This window comes from Ammospiza nelsoni, chromosome 9 (genome assembly GCF_027579445.1).
Source record: "Ammospiza nelsoni isolate bAmmNel1 chromosome 9, bAmmNel1.pri, whole genome shotgun sequence".
Classification (NCBI taxonomy): Eukaryota; Metazoa; Chordata; class Aves; order Passeriformes; family Passerellidae; genus Ammospiza; species Ammospiza nelsoni.
The window spans coordinates 4,032,167-4,051,198 of record NC_080641.1 but is presented as its reverse complement, the minus strand read 5'-3'; the positions used below and the strand labels follow the sequence as shown (position 1 = coordinate 4,051,198).

Genomic DNA, 19,032 nt, shown 5'->3' with positions numbered 1-19,032 from the left:
TTCCTGGTGGCTGCAAAGATGGACCTGCTGCTGGCAAAGGCTGGGCCAGTTACAAATGGTGTCAATGCCTCTGTGATAACAAATTGAAAAAGAAATAAAAATAGAGATTGTTGCACAATTTTATCTCCAGTCAGAGGAGAGCAGAGGGAGAACATGTGAAAAGAACAACTCTGCACACATCAAGGTCGGTGGAGATAGAGGGGCAAGAGGTGCTCCAGGCACTGAAGACCCAGGCACCCTGCAGGAGAGCCATGGAGACAGGGGCCCTGCTCCCAGGCTGGAGCAGCCTGTCCCTGGAGGAATGCACCCCCTGGAAGAGTGACCCATGCCGCAGCAGTTTGGGAAGGACTGCTGTCCCTGGCATGGACTCACACTGCAGCAGTTTGCAGAGGGCTGCTGCCCCTGAAATGGACTCACATGGGAGAAGCTCCTGCAGAACTGTCTCCCTTGGGAGGGACCCACGGTGCAGCAGGGGAACCACTCCTCTCCCTGAGCAGGGCCAGAAGCCATGGGTGATGAACTGACCATAACCCCCATTCCCTGTCTCCCTGCACTGCTGGGGTGGGAGGCAGAGCTGGAAGGAGGGAGGTGAGGGGCTTATTTTATTTCCCCTTTTCCTGCTCTGACTTTGTTAGTAATAAATGAATTTCACATCTCTAAGCTAAGCCTGTTTTTCCCAGGACAGTATTTGATGAGTGATCTCACCCAGTCCTTATCTCAACCCACGAACCATTTATTAAATTTTCTTTGTCCAGCTGCAGAGGGGAGTGAGTGAGCAGCCCACATGGATGCCTGGCATTTGGCCTGGGTCAACCCACGACACCTTGGTACCACAGGGTCACAATGGACCCTTGGTTCTATGGGGTCTCATTGGTTCCATCAGGCCCTGCAGGGCCACTTCATTCAACAAGGCCCCAAAGTTTCACAGTGGTCTCCAGGATTCCATGGGACCCTGCAATGTCAAAATGGACCTTAGGATCCATGGGGGCCCACAGTGTCACAATGGGCTCTTTTGATTCTACAGCTTCACAATGGCCCCTTGGTTCCATGTGTCCTGCACTGTTCCATGAATCCTTAGTTCCATGGGGTCCTGTAGGGTCACAATGGTCTCCTTGGTTTCGTGGTGCCACAGCTGCCATAATTTCCATGGTCTCACAATTGCCCTTGGATCCCAGGAGGCCCCAGAGTGTGACAATGGTCCCTTGCTTCCATGACGCCCTGCACTGTCACAATGGTGTCCGTGATTCCATCAGGCCCTGCAGTGTCACCATGGGCAGTTGGTTCAAGGACACTCCACAATGTCACCACGGCCCCTTGGTTCCACAGAGCCCCACTGTCACTGTGGTCCCTTTGCTTTCAAGGCTCAGAAGTGCCAGAATGACCCTTTGGTTCCATCAGGCCTTGAAGTTTCAAAATGGTCTCCATGGTTTCATGAGTACCCCCTGTGTCACAAGAGACTCTTGGTTCCCTGAAGTTCTTCAGTGTCACAATGGGCCCTTGGTTCCAAGAGGTTTGGTAGAGTCACAATTGACTTCCTGGTTCCTTGAAGCCCTGCTGTGTCACAATGTCCATGGTTCCATGAGTGTCCATGGTGTCACCACAGTCTCCTTGGATCACCAGTATCACCACGGTCTCCTTGGATCCCCAGTATCACCCATGGTCTCCTTGGTACCATCCAGGCCTTGTAACAAGAGACAGTGAGCCATTTTGTGCCTTAGATGAAAGGCTGCAGAACTCATGGTGGTGAGGCTGTGTCACTGATAAGAAACAAAAAACACCTGAATCTAAACGCGAAATATCATCTCAAGTACCTTCAATCCCAGCCTCAACAGAGGTAGAAAATACAAACAGAGATTCCACAGTAAATCAAAAACAGGGACCATATTTGGAATGCAGACAAAATGCATTCAAGTGCATTCAAATGCACTCGCTATGATGGGGAGGTGATAATCCCCTATTCCAAGAGTGAACTTAAGAAGGGCTGACTATTGAAGGAACTGCAGAGAACCACAATATAAGAAAAGCAGGTGGCACAGGTGATTCTGGGATAGGCAGACCAGAAAGCAAGAGCAGATGAACCAGTGCAGTCACCACCAAGAAGATCACGTTCACATGCTGTGGGCAGCAACCCCATCAGGCCGTGTCACCATCCCCTGGTGCAAGGGGGTTCACAATGGCTCATTTCAGTGATCTCAGGGTGCAAAGACACACAGCAGGGGACTTTCAGTATTAACCAAAACAAATGCACCTTTTATTGAGTGCCCACAGCAGATGCAGCACAAGGATTAGAATGGGGATAAAGGATAGAGAGACAGAGAAAAGGAGGGGGGGAATAGCTGCCAACAGAGAGATGAAATCCTTGTGGTCCGGCCAATCGATCCGTCTGGTCACGTCAGGGAGAGTCTCAAAGCCTTTGGTTAACTCAGGGCTCTTTTATAATCTACTGCCAGGAGGGGAGCAGGACGGCACATGGGGGGAACAGTGGAGAATAAATCCATTGGGAACAGGTACAGACAGTCCAGTTCTGAACAGCACAAACGGGTGCCAGCATTGAGCGGGGCCCGTTGTTTCAGGACTGGTTCCTATGGGAAACATCCCGCTTCCTATGGCAGACATCCAGCTCCAGTCAGGCCTGCACCCCTGGGTTAAAATTTGAAGGGTCTCAGTCTCAGTCCTTGGGGAGAGCTTTAATCTCCGTCCTTGACAGTGGCTGTAAGGCAGATGAGGGATCTTTGGACCGTCTCTTAAAGACTGACATCGCAAAGCATAAAAATAATTATTCATCTTCCCTTAAAAGAAAATTAACTGAATTAATAAAATTATAATATTTTTCTTATTTAGAGTATTATTATTCTATATTTGTATTACCAAATTTGAATGTTTATATTAAAAAACCCATACCATTTTAGCAAGCAAAAAATTTATTGGTCATTGGTTCTAAGTAACATGATTCCCTTCATTAATTCACTGCCCAGTGCGGCTCTCGATTTCTCCTTTATGCTAATTAGTCCCATTTTAAATCCTTTTGTCATCTTTTTTATCATTTTAACAGACAGGGTAAAAAAGGCCACTTTGGGGTCCATGGAGACATTTCTGGGGCACATTTGGGGCAGTTCAGGGTCTGGAGAGGGAATTCAGAGAGAACTTGATGGTCTGGAGGACACTTGCAGGAGCCAGGTGGGCACTTGGAGGGGCACTGAGGGATTCTGAGGGACAGTTCGGGGTCTGGGGCAGCACTTGGGGGTCCAGGGTGGCCCTTGGAGGTCAGGGAGGGGAATTTGAGGCCCTTCAGGGTCCGGGCGGGCCCTTGGGGGGCTCAAACTGGGATCTCTGGGGCGCGAGGGGTGATGGGAGTTGTAAGCGCGGGTCTAATACGGTTAAACGGCGCCGCGGAGCATCACGGGAGTTCGAGACGCAGCTGCAATAGCTCTCAGTGGGGCGCAGGGTATGACGGGAGATGAAGTCCCGGCTGGAAAAGCTCTGGACATGAGCCACAGAGCATGATGGGAGTCGTAGTCCCGGAAGTGGCTCCAAAGCTTTGTTTGGGAGTACGGGAAGGCTCTTCGGGGAGACTCCTGCGTCCGAGCCGCGACTTGAGATCCTCGGGGGAATGTAAGCGGTTGGAGAGAACTTGCGGGGAGTTCGAGGACCTCTAACAAGGCTCTTTAGGGTGCGGGGCACGGCAGGAGTTTTAGGCGCAGGACTGTGTTCTGAGGGGCTCTGCGGGGGAGGAGATGAGATGAATTCCCAGAAGTGGCTGTACCGGGCATCTGTGGGGTCGGGAGCACTCAGGGCGTCCGGGGACGCTTTTGGGGAGTCCCGAATGGGCGCTGAGGGGGCACTGAGGGATCCTGGAGGGTCGGCGGGACACTTAAGGGACAAAGGGGGGGCGGATCCCGGGGTTCTGTGGAGCGCAGGGCATGACGGGCGTTGAAGTCCCGGCTCCAATGGGGCTCAATCGGGCCGCGGGGCATGACGGGAGTTGTGGCTACCGTAGGCACCGGCCCCGAGCACTGCCAATCTCTGGCAGTGATTGGCTTTGGGCGGTGATGGGCGGGAGTCTCGGCAAATGGGATACGGTGGAGGCGGGAACAGCCCATTCAACTTCTCCACTCCCTCCCATTACAGCCCAGTCTCTTCCAGTATACCTGAGTTTATTCCCAGTCCCTTCCAGTTTCCTCCCAGAGTCATGCACAGGATGCCTCAGTGTCCCCAGTCTTCCCCGCAATGGCCCCAGTGTCCTCAGTTTGCACCCGTATTCCCTAGTATCACTCCCAGTATGTCCCAGACCTTCCCAATGTCACTCCCAGTATGTCCCGGTGTCTCCCACAGCGTTCCCAGTGTTCCCAGTATGTCCCAGTCCCCCCCCAGTGTCACTCCCAGTATGTCCCAGTCTCTCCCACAGCGTTCCCAGTGTCCCCAGTATGTCCCAGACCTCCCCAGTGTCACTCCCAGTATGTCCCAGTGTCTCCCACAGCGTTCCCAGTGTCCCCAGTATGTCCCAGTCCTCCCCAGTGTTTCCAAGGACAGTTTCATTTCTCACGGTGGCCGTGGCAGCCAAACCCAGCAGTGGGGTCAGTGCAGTGCCCATGGCCACAGCCCCTTGCAGGGCTGATGATCCACCCTCACAGCTGGCCCAGGGCAGCTCTGCAGGGGCTTTGGTGGCACCTGGGGCTGGCACACACCTGAGCACTGTGTCTGTTTGCACTGGGGAAACTCAGCAGTTTGAGATTGCTGCAAAAAGTACAAAAAGGGAAAACCCCTCTGAGGCTGGGTGCAGCCAGCTCTGCAAGAACAGCAGGGCCCAGGGCAGTGAGGACAGACAGGATGGGGCTGGGCAACATGGAGCAAGGTTGTCCACACTGGGTCAGAGCTCCAGGCACAGCTTCTGTGAGCAGGCCAGAGCTGCTGAGGAGAGACCCTGGGTCAATATCAATCACAGACTGCTGCAATCACCTCTGCTCTTAACAGAAATTTAATAAAATACACCTTTAAAACAGGAATGTATATTTTATTACTGCTCTTTGAAATCTTTCTCCATGACTGGACTAGGAAAACTTTAATGACCCTCTCAGGGCTTTCCTGTTGTTTACATCAGACTCAGTCCTTGAGAGTGTCTTGAAAAAACTTCTCAAGAACTCAAAGGTAAATTTAGACTCCAAATTTTCTTGAAGTTTTAATGGCTCCCACTGAGGGACACGACTGCCTGCCTCTGCCTGCCCACACAAAGGCTCCTGCTGGGGCACATGCTGAACTACAGCCCTGCCCTGGCAGGGAGATTCCTTTCTGTTTGGGTTCTGTCTGGCTCTCCCTATCTGCCCTTTGCATTAATTATTTCTCCCTCTGTCTGTTTTATATTATGCCAAAAGGATCCACCATCTCTGAAATCTCCCTTCAGTCCCTCCCAGGGCTCCTCTGCTGTCCTCAGTCTCCACTCCACTGAGCACAGAGCTGCTTTGTCCCTGTACACAAATTTGCTGTTTCAGAGGGTGTCATTTATTCAGGCCTGAGCTCTAGTGAGGGATAACTCCCAACCTCACATGGACATGTAATTCTACCAGCGTGTTGCTTCTATACAGTCACTAAATGTGAATTACAATTTACCCATTTCCATAAAACCCACCCCAAGTTCCCAGATTCAGTCCTTGTTTTCTCTATCACTGCACCCTTGAGCCAGATGTCTTCATCTTCTCTTCCAACCATTCCTGCTGGGAAAGCAGCTCCTGAATGCCTTGTTCCTGTGCTGAAAGTTCACAGGCACAGGAAAAACTGAATAAACCCTTTTGGTATCAGCCCCAGGCTCTGTGTGGGCAGGCAGGGGCAGGCAGGAGGCAGAGCTGTCAGCAAAGGAAGGGCCCAGCCAGGTGGGGCAGCCGGGGGATGCCGACAGCCTGCAGGGACAGGGGCGCAGGGCAGGGACCCCATGGGACAGCCTGGGCTGCACAGGGCACAGGGATGGGCAGCAGCTGCAAGACAGCCCTGCCAGAGCCAACCTGGGCAGCACTTTGGCCATGGCTGCTGGCCCTGGGTCTGAGGCCACGAGGGGACAAGTGACCCTTGCAGGGCTGGGGCCTCATTGCCTCCTCGTCCCTGCTCAGCAGCCTGGCAGGGGCCGCCCCATGCTCCTGCCCTTGGCATTGCACATGCCCACATGCCAGTGCCCATCCCAACAAGAGCCCTGAGCAAGGAGGGAGGGACAGGATCTGCCTGGCCAGGGGCTGGGGCTCAGGCCTTGGCCCTTTGCATTCCTGAAACACATCCAGGTTTTCTCAGCACCAGAGACACCTTTGCCTTGTTTGTCCCCAGCTGCCATCACTGCCTCCAGTGTTTTGCTTTATCTGGAACCTGGGGACACTTTCTCAGTCATGTCCCTCAGTGGGACCCATTAAAACTCCAAGAAAATTTGGAGTCTAAATTTAACTTTGTGTTCTTGAGAAGTTTTTCAAGATACTCTCAAGGACTGAGTCTGATGTAAACAACAGCAAAGCCCTGAGAGGGTCATTACAGTTTTCCTAGTCCAGTTATGGAGAAAGGTTTCAAAGAGCAGTAATAAAATATACATTCCTATTTTAAAGGGTGTCTTTTATTAAATTTCTCCTTTGAGCAGAGTTGATTGCAGCATTCTGTGATTGACATTGACCCAGGTCTCTCCTCAGCAGCTCTGGCCTGCTCACAGGAGCTGTGCCTGGAGCTCTGACCATTGTGGACAACCTTGCTCCACATTGCCCAGCCCCATCCTGTCTGTCCTCACTGCCCTGGGCCCTGCTGTGCTTGCAGAGCTGGCTGCACCCAGCCTGAGAGGGGTTTTCCCCTTTTGTACTTTTTGCAGCCATCTCAAACTACTAAGTTTCCCCACTCCAAACAGACACACTGCTCAGGTGTGTGCCAGCCCCAGGTGCCACCAAAGGCACTGCAGAGCTGCCCTGGGCCAGCTGTGAGGGTGGATCATCAGCCCAAGCTGCACTGGGCCCCTGCAAGGGGCTGTGGCCATGGGCACTGCACTGACCCCACTGCTGGGTTTGGCTGCCACGGCCACCAAGAGAAATGAAACTGTCCTTGGAAACACTGGGGAGGACTGGGACATACTGGGGAACACTTGGAATGCTGTGGGAGACACTGGGACATACTGGGAATGGCACTCGGGAGGACTGGGACATACTGTGAGCACTGGGAATGCTGTGGGAGACACTGGGGCATACTGAGAGTGACACTGGGGCTGTTGCGGGGAGGACTGGGGACACTGGGGCACCCTGTGGATGACACTGGAGGGAACTTGGAGGGACTGGGTATAAACTCAGGTGTATGTGGAAGGACTGGGCTGTACTGGGAGGGATTGGAGTGTCACTGGGGTTGAAATGGGTTCTACTTGGGCTGTAGATGACGTGGGCTGTACTGGGGATGAACTGGGCTGTACTGGGAAGGACTGGAGAAGTTGAATGGGCTGTTCCCGCTTCTGCCGCATCCCATTTGCCGAGGCTTCTGCCCATCACTGACCGAAGCCAATCAGCGCCAGAGATCGGAGACTCGGGGACGGTGCCTAGGGTAGCCACAGCTCCCGTCATGCCCCGCGGCCCGATTGAGCCGCATTGGAGCCGGGACTACAACGCCCGTCATACCCCGCGCTCTCCCTGGGATCCGCCACCCCTTTGTCCGTTAAGCGTCCCCCAGACCCTCCAGGATCCCTCACTGCCCCCTCAGCGCCCATTCGGGACTCCCCAAAAGCGTCCCCGGACGCCCTGAGTGCTCCCAACCCCACAGATGCCCGGTACAGCCACTTCTGGGAATTCATCTCCTCTCATCCCCCGCGGCCCCAGAGCCCCTCAGAACAGAACAGTCAGGCGCCTAAAACTCCTGCCGTGCCCCGCGCCCTAAAGAGCCCGGTTCGAGCTCCCCGAGCTCCCCTCAAGTTCTCTCGAACCGTTTACGTTCCCCCTAGGACCTCAAGTCGCGGCTCGGATGCAGAAGTGTCCGCCTTCCCGGACCTCCAAACAAAGCGTTGGAGCCACTTCCGGGACTACAGCTCCCATCATGCTCTGCGGCACTTGCCCAGTGGTGTTTTAGCCGGGACTTCATCTCCCGTCATGCCCCGCACCTCCGCCCACGTCCATTGCAGCTGCGCCTCCAACTTCCATGATGCTCCGCGGCCCCGTTAAACTGCATTAGACCCGCGCCTACAACTCCCATCACCGCTCGCGCCCCAGAGAGCCCTGTCAGAGTCCTCCAAGGGCCTACCCGGACCCCGAAGGGCCCCAAATTCCCCTCCCTGACCTCCAAGCGCCCCCCTGGACCCCCAAGTGCTGCCCCGGACCCCGAACTGGAAGCCCTGAGTGCCCCACCAAGTGCCCACCCGGCTCCCCCGAGTGTCCTCCAGACCATCAAGTTCTCTCTGAATTTCCTCTCCAGACCCAAAACTGCCCCAAATGTGCCCCAGAAATGTCTCCACGGACCGCAAAGTGGCCCCTTTTATCCTGTCTTTTAAAATGATAAAAAAGATAACAAAAGGATTAAAATAGGACTGATTAGCCTAAAGAAGTAGAAATTAATAGCCACACTGGTCAATGAATTAATGTTGGGAATTGTGTTACTTAGAACTAATGACCAATAAATTTTTTGCTTGCTAAAAAGGTATGGATTTTTAAATACAAATATTAAAATTTTGTAATACAAATATAGAATATTACTACCATAAATAATAAAAATATTTATAATTTTCCTAATTCCGTAAATTTTATTTTTAAGGGGAAATGCACATTTATTTTTATGTTTAGGGATGTCAGTCTGTAGGAGACGGTCCAAAGATCCCTCATCTGCCTCACAGCCGCCGTCAAGGATGGAGATGGAAGCCCTCCCCAAGGACTGAGACTGAGATAAAATTCTAACCCAGGGGTGCAGGCCTGACTGGAGCGGGATGTCTGCCATAGGAAGCGGGATGTTTCCCATAGGAACCAGTCCTGAAACAACGGGCCCTGCTCACTGCTGGCACCGGTTTGTGCTGTTCAGAACTGGACTGTCTGTACCTGTTCCCAATGGATTTATTCTCCACTGTTCCCTCCATGTGCCATCCTGCTCCCCTCCCGGCAGTAGATTATAAAAGAGCCCTGAGTTAACCAAAGGCTTTGAGACTCTCCCCAACGTGACCAGACGGATCTATTGGCCGGACCACAAGGATTTCATCTCTCTGTTGGCAGCTATTCCCCCCCTCCTTTTCTCTGTCTCTCTATCCTTTATCTCCTTTCTAATCCTTCTGTTGCATCTGCTGTGGACTCTCAATAAAAGGTGCATTTGTTTTGGTTAATACTGAAAGTCCCCTGCTGTGTGTCTTTGCACCCTGAGATCACTGAAATGAACCATTGTGACCCCCCCTTGCACCAGGGGATGGTGACACGGCCTGATGGGGTTGCTGCCCACAGCGTGTGAACCTGATCTTCTTGGTGGCGACTGCACTGGTTCATCTGCTCTTGCTTTCTGGTCTCCCTATCCCAGAATTACCCTTGCCACCTGCTTTTCTTATATTGTGGTTCTCTGCAGTTCCTTCAATCGTCAGCCCTTCTTAAGTTCACTCTTGGAATAGGGGATCATCACCTCCCCATCATAGCGAGTGCATTCGAATGCATTTTGCCTGCATTCCAAATATGGTCCCTGTTTTTGATTTACTGGGAGATCTCTGTATTTTCTACCTCTGTTGAGGCTGGGATTAAAGGTACTTGAGATGATATTTCACGTTCAGATTCAGGTGGTTTTTGTTTCTTATCAGTGACACAGCCTCACAACCATGAGTACTGCAGCCTTTCATCTAAGGCACAAAATGGCTCCCTGTCTCTTGTTACAAGGCCTGGATGCTACCAAGGAGACCATGGTGATACTGGGGATCCAAGGAGACCGTGGTGACACCATGGACACTCTTGGAACTATGGGCATTGTGACACAGCAGGGCTTCAAGGAACCAGGAAGTCAATTGTGACTCTACCAAACCTCTTGGAACCAAGGGCCCATTGTGACACTGAAGAACTTCAGGGAACCAAGAGTCTCTTGTGACACAGGGGGTACTCATGAAACCATGGAGACCATTTTGAAACTTCAAGGCCTGATGGAACCAAAGGGTCATTCTGGCACTTCTGAGCCTTGAAAGCAAAGGGACCACAGTGACACAGTGGGGCTCTGTGGAACCAAGGGGCCGTGGTGACATTGTGGAGTGTCCTTGAACCAACTGCCCATGGTGACACTGCAGGGCCTGATGGAATCACGGACACCATTGTGACAGTGCAGGGCGTCATGGAAGCAAGGGACCATTGTCACACTCTGGGGCCTCCTGGGATCCAAGGGCAATTGTGAGACCATGGAAATTATGGCAGCTGTGGCACCACGAAACCAAGGAGACCATTGTGACCCTACAGGACCCCATGGAACTAAGGATTCATGGAACAGTGCAGGACACATGGAACCAAGGGGCCATTGTGAAGCTGTAGAATCAAAAGAGCCCATTGTGACACTGTGGGCCCCCATGGATCCTAAGGTCCATTTTGACATTGCAGGGTCCCATGGAATCCTGGAGACCACTGTGAAACTTTGGGGCCTTGTTGAATGAAGTGGCCCTGCAGGGCCTGATGGAACCAATGAGACCCCATAGAACCAAGGGTCCATTGTGACCCTGTGGTACCAAGGTGTCGTGGGTTGACCCAGGCCAAATGCCAGGCATCCATGTGGGCTGCTCACTCACTCCCCTCTGCAGCTGGACAAAGAAAATTTAATAAATGGTTCGTGGGTTGAGATAAGGACTGGGTGAAATCACTCATCGAATATTGTCCTGGAGAAACAGGCTTAGCTTAGAGATGTGAAATTCATTTATTACTAACAAAGTAAGAGCAGGAAAAGGGGAAATAAAATAAGCTCCTCACCTCCCTCCTTCCAGCTCTGCCTCCCACCCCAGCAGTGCAGGGAGACAGGGAATGGGGGTTATGGTCAGTTCATCACCCATGGCTTCTGGCCCGGCTCAGGGAGAGGAGTGGTTCCCCTGCTGCACCGTGGGTCCCTCCCAAGGGAGACAGTTCTGCAGGAGCTTCTCCCATGTGAGTCCATCCCAGGGACAGCAGTCCTTCCCAAACTGCTGCGGCATGGGTCACCCTTCCAGGGGGTGCATTCCTTCAGGGACAGGCTGCTCCAGCCTGGGAGCAGAGCCCCTCTCTCCATGGCTCTCCTGCAGGGTGCCTGGGTCTCCAGGGCCTGGAGCACCTCCTGCCCCTCCTTCTGCACTGACCTTGATGTGTGCAGAGTTGTTCTTCTCACATGTTCTCCCTCTGCTCTCCTCTGGCTGCAGTTAAAACTGCGCCACAATCTCTATTTTGATTTCCTTTTAAATCTGCTATCACAGAGGCATTGCCACCATTTGTAACTGGCCCAGCCTTTGCCAGCAGCAGGTCCATCTTTGAAGCCACCAGGAATTGGCTGTGCCAGACATGGTGGAAGCTTCCAGCAGCTTCTCACAGGAGCCATCCCTGTGCCCCCCTGTGAAATACAAAGCTGTGTTTCGTGTCAGGTACATACAGGCAACGTGTGTATTTGTGATTGTAATATGTGTGGAAAACGACCATGGGACAGGTATAAAGACAAATTCTAATAATTACTGAGGAACGTAAAGCGTGGAAGAAGGCCTTTGAACCTATCCTTTTTTCTTAATTAACCTTTATAAGTGTTAAGTTGATTTAGGAGCATTTGAATTAAAGCTTTAAGGATGTTGCTTTTTGACAGGAACTTTCTGCGTGTAGCTAAGCCTGAAAGAGTTTTGCAATAATAACCTTTTGAAGTATAATTTTAGAATATTGCTTGTAGTAAGGAACTTTGAAACTATACCTTTAGAATAAATAAAAGGAAACACGCTTATCTCACACCTTAACAAAACAGTGAAAAGCAGCCTGAGAAAGGAAGATGAACCTCAACCCAAGGATTAATAGCCAAGGGAACCTGGACATCACTGTTTTGAGATTTATAGTCTCTGCAATTAAAAGGTGGACCCACATCTGGATTCTGGACCACACCATCTGGGAGATTTCTTCCTTCTTTCAGAAACTGAACCACCAGCATCTTGAGATACTCCTTTCTGGGATACATCCTGAGAATAACTAAATCATAATAGGTATGGAATTGTGACATAAAAATTGGGAATAGAAACTACTGAAAAAGCTGATGAGTACCCCTACAAATACCTGTAAGCCTCAACTATCACTGTGCAGCTGGAGGGAAAACTTCCCTCACTGTACCCAGCGCTTTATTGCTCATGCTTTACCATATTAATTAATGACTTGATTGCTGCTTGAATATTGGCCTAGTCAAGCTTCTCATTTATAACACCCCTGTGGTGGGAGCTGGGAGAGAAGAAGGGGACGCTGGCCTGTCCCTCAGGGGAGGCGCGGCTCATTTGCTGACAGCCGGGGCCTCCCAGCTGAAAACTTTCAAACTGAGTGTTTTTCTGGGACACAACATTTTTCACAGGCTGATCCACGTTTGGTCAGGGGCGTCTCCCTGGGATTTGGGGTGCCTGACTCCCCTCACGTGCGCCAGCGGCGTGGGGATTTGGCTCCCAGAGGTGCTGCCTCTGGCCACAAGCCCGGAGGGGATGGGGGTGATGTTGAGTAGCAGAAAACAGGAACATTGGAATTTGAATCGCAGGGTGGGGGGGGGGGGGGGGGGTTGGAGAGCGAGCATCGCTCACTTTTTCCGGGGAAAGAAGACCCACAGATCCAGGATGGATATTCCTGGGAAAGCTTCTCCTTCCCATCACCAGTGTGCACTGGTGGTTCTGTGGGGAGAGGGAAAAAGCGTTCGGTCACTCCTGCTGCCAAGGTACTGGCAGCATGGTGGGGGTGGGCTGTGAGAACAAAGACCCTGCCCTGCAGGCCAGGTCTGGGCTGTTTGGCCTGCCCACCGCCGGGTTTGGGGGCTGTGATCCCCCTACCTGGACCCTGGGCACTGCTCTGTGGAAGGTGGACAGAGCTACCAGCTCAAAGTACTGGAAAGCCATGAGTCAGACTCAGCCCAAGTGATTCAATTAAGGACAGCGGCCAAGGCATTCCAGAAATTTTCTCAATATTGTTTTATAAATATCAATGGATTTCTTTTAATATTTATTAGTGATTTTTCTTCAGCAGTTCTTTGTTTCAGGATTCTGCAAGTCTGTTTCAGGACCAAAAGGGACCTTCAGAGATGTCAAAGATCAACATCTCTAATGACTGGGATTGTACTGGGATACTACGGGGATCATACTGGGAGCAGCTGGGCCCATGCTGGGGTAAACTGTGATCACACTGAGGGAGACTGGATCATACTGGGATCACACTGGAATGGAGTAGGAGCCTGCAGGGGTCAATTGAGACCATATCGGGGACAGATGGGATATACTGGGAATGACTGGGATCATTCTGAGGGTGACCAGGAGCAGCTCTGAGCAACTGGGATCATGCAAGGAGCAACTGGGAGGAACTGGGAGTGACTGAGTGCATGATGGGCATGATTGGAAGCCACTGGGTTTATACTGGGATGAACTGGGGTCATGCTGGAGGTGACTGGGATCATACTGGCAGTGAGTGCCACTAGACTGAGGCTGACTGGGAGTGGTTGTGAGCAAATGGGATCATGCTGGAAGGAACTGGGAGTGACTGGGAATGTGCTGGAGGGAACTGGGGTACACTGGGAGAGACTGGGAGTGACTGGAACAAAAGTGAGGGTGAAAGGGAACAACTGGGACCATGTGGAGCACAACTGGTTCATACTGGCAGGGACTGGGAGCACACTGGGGTCATCTCTGGATCATACTGGGAGGGACTAATACTGGGAGTATCTGAGAGCGACTGGGAACACACCCTGCACATCATCCTCCACAGTGGGGGTGACTGGGAGCAACTGGGAGCATGCTGGGAGCAAATGGCATCATACTGGGACTGACTGGGCTGATCTAGTTGGAGGCAACTGGGACCATACTGGGAGTGATTGGAAGTTACTGGGATTATACTGGGACCATACTGGGAGTGCTGGCATGTGACAAGGATCAAACTGGAACTTCCTAGCTCCTATTGGTGTTGAAAGGGAGCAACTGGGTTCACACTTTGGGCAACTGGGATCATGCTGCAAGCAAACTGGAGGAACTGGGAATGACTGGATGCAGGCTGGAGGCAACTGGGATATACTGGGCATGACTGATATCATACTGGGATGTAAATCAGCTTACTGGGGTGTCTGGGAATGACTTCAGGCATGCTGAGGGAGACTGGGATATACTGGGAGTGTCAGTAACCATACTGGGGATGACTGGGATCATATGGGGAGTGTGTGGGACTATACTGGGAGCAAATGGCATCACACTGGGAGCAACACGGAGCAACTGGAACCATCCTGGGGACAACTGGGTTCCTACTGGGATTACAGTGGGAGCAGTTGGGCCCATGCTGGGATTGACTGGGATCACACTGGGTCATTCTTGGAGCAACTGGGAGTGCACTGAGGGTGACTGGGAGTGGCTGTGAGCAACTGGCATCAGGCTGGAAGCAACTGAGGGTTGATTGGGAGTGACTGAAAACATGCTGGGAGGAATTGGGACCACACTGGGAGCAGCTGGGACCATGCTGGGGGCAAGTGGGAGTGAGTGGGACTATGCCGAGAGGGACTGGGACTATTCGAGGGACAACTGGGATCATACTGGGAGGAACTGGGAACAACTGGGACTATTCTGGCAGCAGCTGGGATCATACTGGGATCACAGTGGGAGCAGCTGGGTCCATGCTGGCTGAGACTGGGATCACACTGTGGGTGGCTGGAATCATACTGGGATTGACTAGGAGGGGCTGTGGGCAACTGGAATCATGCTGAAAGGAACTGGGAGGAACTGGGAGTGACCGGGAACATGCTGGGGGTGACTGAGATATACTGGGAGAGACTGGGAGTCATGAGGATCATACTGGACACTACTGGGGTCCTGCTGGCATTGACAGGGAACAACTGGGATCCCACTGGGGGTGACTGGCATCATACTGGGAGTGACTGGGATCACACTGGGATTATAGTGGGTGTCAATAGACCCTGACTGGGGTTCCTGAGAGCTACCAGGCCCATGCTGGGAGCTGACTGTGCACACACTGGGAGGAACTGGGAGAAACTGGGAATGACAGGATGCATGCTGGTGACAACTGGGATATCCTGGCAGTGACTGGGATGAAACTGGGGGCAGCTGAACCACGCTGAGGTAACTGGGAGTGCCTGGCAATGAATACAAGAATGTTCAGGCAACTGGGATATGCTGGGAGTGCCTGAGACCATGCAGGTGGTGACTGGAACCACACTGGGAGCCACTGGGAATGCGCTGGGGAAACTGGGACCATGCTGGGGGCAGCTGGGGGCAAGTGTGAGTGACTGAGGCCCTGCTGGGAGAGACTGGGATCATACTGGGAGTTACTGGGACTATACTAGGGGCAACTGGGAGAATGGGGAACACAATGGATGAAAGTGGGAGCAACTGGGACCATGTTGGGGACAAATTGCATCATAACGGGGAATGACTGGGAGTGCCTGGGCTCATACTGGGAAGAAGAGGGATCCTGCCAGGAGTGAGGGGAAGTGACCAGGATCATCATGGGAGTGACAAGAAAACTGGAAGCACACAGGGGCAGCAACTGGGCTCATGCTGGGACCACGGCTCCTGGACAGGATAGATGCAGAGGCCAAACCCAACAAGGTCAGGTTTAACAAGTCCAAGTGCCAGGTCCTGCACTTTGGCCACAACAACCCCTGCAGTGCTACAGGCTGGGGAGAGAGTGGCTGGACAGCAGCCAGGCAGAAAGGGACGTGCAGGGAGTGATGGACAGCAGGCTGGACATGAGGCAGCAGAGTGCCCAGGTGGCCAAGAAGGCCAATGGCTCCTGGCCTGGATCAGGAATGGTGTGGCCAGCAGGAGCAGGGCAGGGATTGTTCCCCTGTGCTCAGCAATGCTTGGGCAGCGCCTCGAGTGCTGTTTGCAGTTCTGGGCCCCTCTAATTAGGAAGGACATGGAGGAGCTGGAGCGTGTCCAGAGAAGGGCAACAAGGCTGAGGAGGGGTCTGGAACACAAGAGCTTTGAGGAGTGGCTGAGGGAGCTGCTGGGGTTTTTTATCCTGGAGGAGGCTCAGGTGAGACAAGGCAGTGTCAGGGAACAGGTTAGACTTGATGACCTCCAAGGTCTTTTCCAACCTTGCTGATTCTGGGATTCTCTGAAAGCACCCTTGGAACAGTTGCAGGATGAACCCCGGGCCTCCTCTTCAGAAGCTCCAGCAGGCCAGGTCCCTCAGCTTCTCCTGCCAGCCCCAAAGCCCATCCTGTCAGTCCTGCAGAGCCTCTGCAGCTCCTCCTCACTGCCCAGAACAGGGAGCCCCAGAGCCAGACAGAGCAGCCCAGATGTGCCCCCTTGGCCTGGGGTGCCTCTGGCAAGGGCGCAGCACCAGGCACTGCAGGAGCCTGCAGACAATTCCTGCAGCACTTGCAGGATGATCCTGCTGCCCAAGGGACGTTCCCATGGGGCCAAGTCAGGAACTGCAATGGGGAGTGGGGCCAGAGAGGAAAGGGCAAACAGGGATGGGCTGTTTGCAGGAGAGGGAACAGGGATGGGCAGCAGGAAGAAATTTGTGCCAGACACAGTAAAGAAAGCCAAGGTGAAGCAAAGGAAATGCCCAGGGCAGTTTGGGGGTGGCTGCCAGGCAGCCCTGGCTCTGAGCAACAGCGTCTGCAGTGGGACAGGAAACTCTCAGCTGATGGGAACAAACTTTCTGGCTGACTGCAGAGGCCAGGACAAAGCTGAGTGGTTTCCCTGGTGTCCCCCAGCCCCTGCTGGCCCCAGGGGCTGATGGCATTTGTGCTCCCTCAGGTTCATGTCCCCACAGCAACAGCATGGGGGTGCTCCCCCTGCTCTGTGCAATGCAAACAGGGGGTGCTGAGCCAGTGCTGCCGTGTCTGTGCCTGCAAGGATGGGGCACCTGTGTGAGCAGGGGGAGAGGCCAGGGCTGCAGAGGGGGGATGTTGTTGGCAGCTCCATGAGGATGCTCTGGGACACTGCCCTGGGCTGTGCAGCGCACTGGGGGTGGATCAGCCCCTGCTCTGCTGTTCCTTCCCGTCTGCCTCAGGGACCTTGCAGAGCCCCAGCCATGCTGTTTGCCCCCAGCCTGCCCACCGCCAGCCTGGGGCTGCTCACGGGGCTTTTCTGTGCTGAGCATTGGCCTGGCCGTGTTCTTGGGAGAGCCTGGGAAAGGGGCCTGGAGCCCCCAGGCCTCGGCCTGAGGCGTCAGCGCTGCCCCAGCAGTGCCCATGGCCTGTCCCTGCTGCAGCCCCGGCACTGCCACCCCCAGGGCTGTTCCCAGCCCTGAGAGCACTCAGGCCCTGCAGCAACACCAGGGCCACCAGGGCAGTGGGGCAGGGCCACGGCAGCAGCACTGGCAACACCAATTGCTGCTTCTGCTGGGCACAGTGGCTGGGCCAGCCCTGATCTGCCCCCAGCTCTGCACACAGACATTGCTGCTGCAGCTCCAGAGAAGGCAACAAAAGGGCATCTCTGCAGAAAACTTTGCTGGGAGATCCTTTAGTTCCTTTAAAGCCACAAAGAGCATAGCCCCTCATTGACACAGTCTGTGCCCACAGGGAAAATGGAGAGAAACAAAATGAAAAATGGCACAAGGAATGATATTTCTTTATCAAGATTAATAGATGTAGAACAAAGGAAACTAATTCCGAAAATGAAACCATCAAGAACTATCAAAAATGAGTTTCGTTACAAGTGATATGCAGAAGTTGGCCAGAAGTTTAATGTTTCTGAAACCATCCAGTCATCAGTCTCCACACTGCAGCCTTGAGCTCCTGGTTCCTCAGGCTACAGATGAGGGGGTTCAGGGCTGGTGACACCACCGAGTACAGAACTGACAGGGCCAGATCCAGGGATGGGGAGGACATGGAGAGGGGTTTCAGATGAGCAAGTGCTGCAGTGCTGAGGAACATGGAGACCACGGCCAGGTGAGGGAGGCAGGTGGAAAAGGCTTTGTGCCGTCCATGCTCAGAGGGGATCCTCAGCACGGCCATGAAGATCTGCACATAGGAGAAAACAATGAACGCAAAACAGCTGAGTCCTAAACAAAGGCTAACCACAATGAACCCAAGTTCCCTGAGGTTGGAGTGTGAGCAGGAAAGCTTGAGAATGGCGGGGATTTCACAGAAGAACTGGCCCAGGGCATTGCCATGGCACAGGGGCAGGGAAAATGTATTGACCGTGTGCATGAGAGCATTGAGGAAGGCACTGGCCCAGGCAGCTGCTGCCATGTGGGCACAAGCTCTGCTGCCCAGCAAGGTCCCGTAGTGCAGGGGTTTGCAGATGGACACATATCGGTCATAGCACATGATGGTCAGGAGGGTAAGCTCTGTTCCGAGGAAGCAGATGATCAGAAAAACCTGGGCTGCACATCCTGTGTAGGAGATATTCCTGGTGTCCCAGAGGCAATTGTGCATGGCTTTGGGGACAGTGGTGCAGATGGAGCCCAGGTCAGCAAGGGCCAGATTGAGCAGGAAGAAGAACATGGGCGTGTGCAGGTGGTGGCCGCAGGCTACGGCGCTGATGATGAGGCCGTTGCCCAGGAGGGCAGCCAGGGAGATGCCCAGCAAGAGGCAGAAGTGCAGGAGCTGCAGCTGCCGTGTGTCTGCCAACGCCAGCAGGAGGAAGTGGCTGATGGAGCTGCTGTTGGACATTTGCTGTGGCTTCACATGGGAACCTGTGAAGAGAAAGGAGAACCTGTGAAAAGAATGGAGAAAGGAACAGTGAAGAGTTAGAGGAAATACCTGTAACCAAAATCAAAGCCATTTCCCATACACCCTCCTTTGTAATGCAGATGGACATGATGTTATTTTTCTGGGGTTTTTTTAAGCACTCTCATATCTCTGCTGGTGTTGTTGGATATTAGAAACCCTCAGGGAGAAAAGAGCAAATTCTGTGAGGCAAAGAGATGAGGGGAGATGATCTGTAATTCTGACCTGTTCAGA

The 19,032-nt window shown here is 53.0% G+C and overlaps 1 protein-coding gene across 1 annotated transcript; it reads right to left on the bottom strand.

Moving 5' to 3' along the window:
- Positions 1-17,808: 17,808 nt before the first annotated feature.
- Positions 17,809-18,741, bottom strand: LOC132077251 (olfactory receptor 14A16-like). Its single transcript, XM_059478795.1, has one exon. It carries the CDS (start codon positions 18,739-18,741, stop codon positions 17,809-17,811), a length of 933 nt encoding a protein of 310 aa, XP_059334778.1.
- Between the last annotated feature and the right edge of the window lie 291 nt (positions 18,742-19,032).

Bases quoted from the DNA above. Each gene is read 5' to 3' on its own strand.
- LOC132077251 (XM_059478795.1), bottom strand. From the start codon at position 18,741: ATGTCCAACAGCAGCTCCATCAGCCACTTCCTCCTGCTGGCGTTGGCA.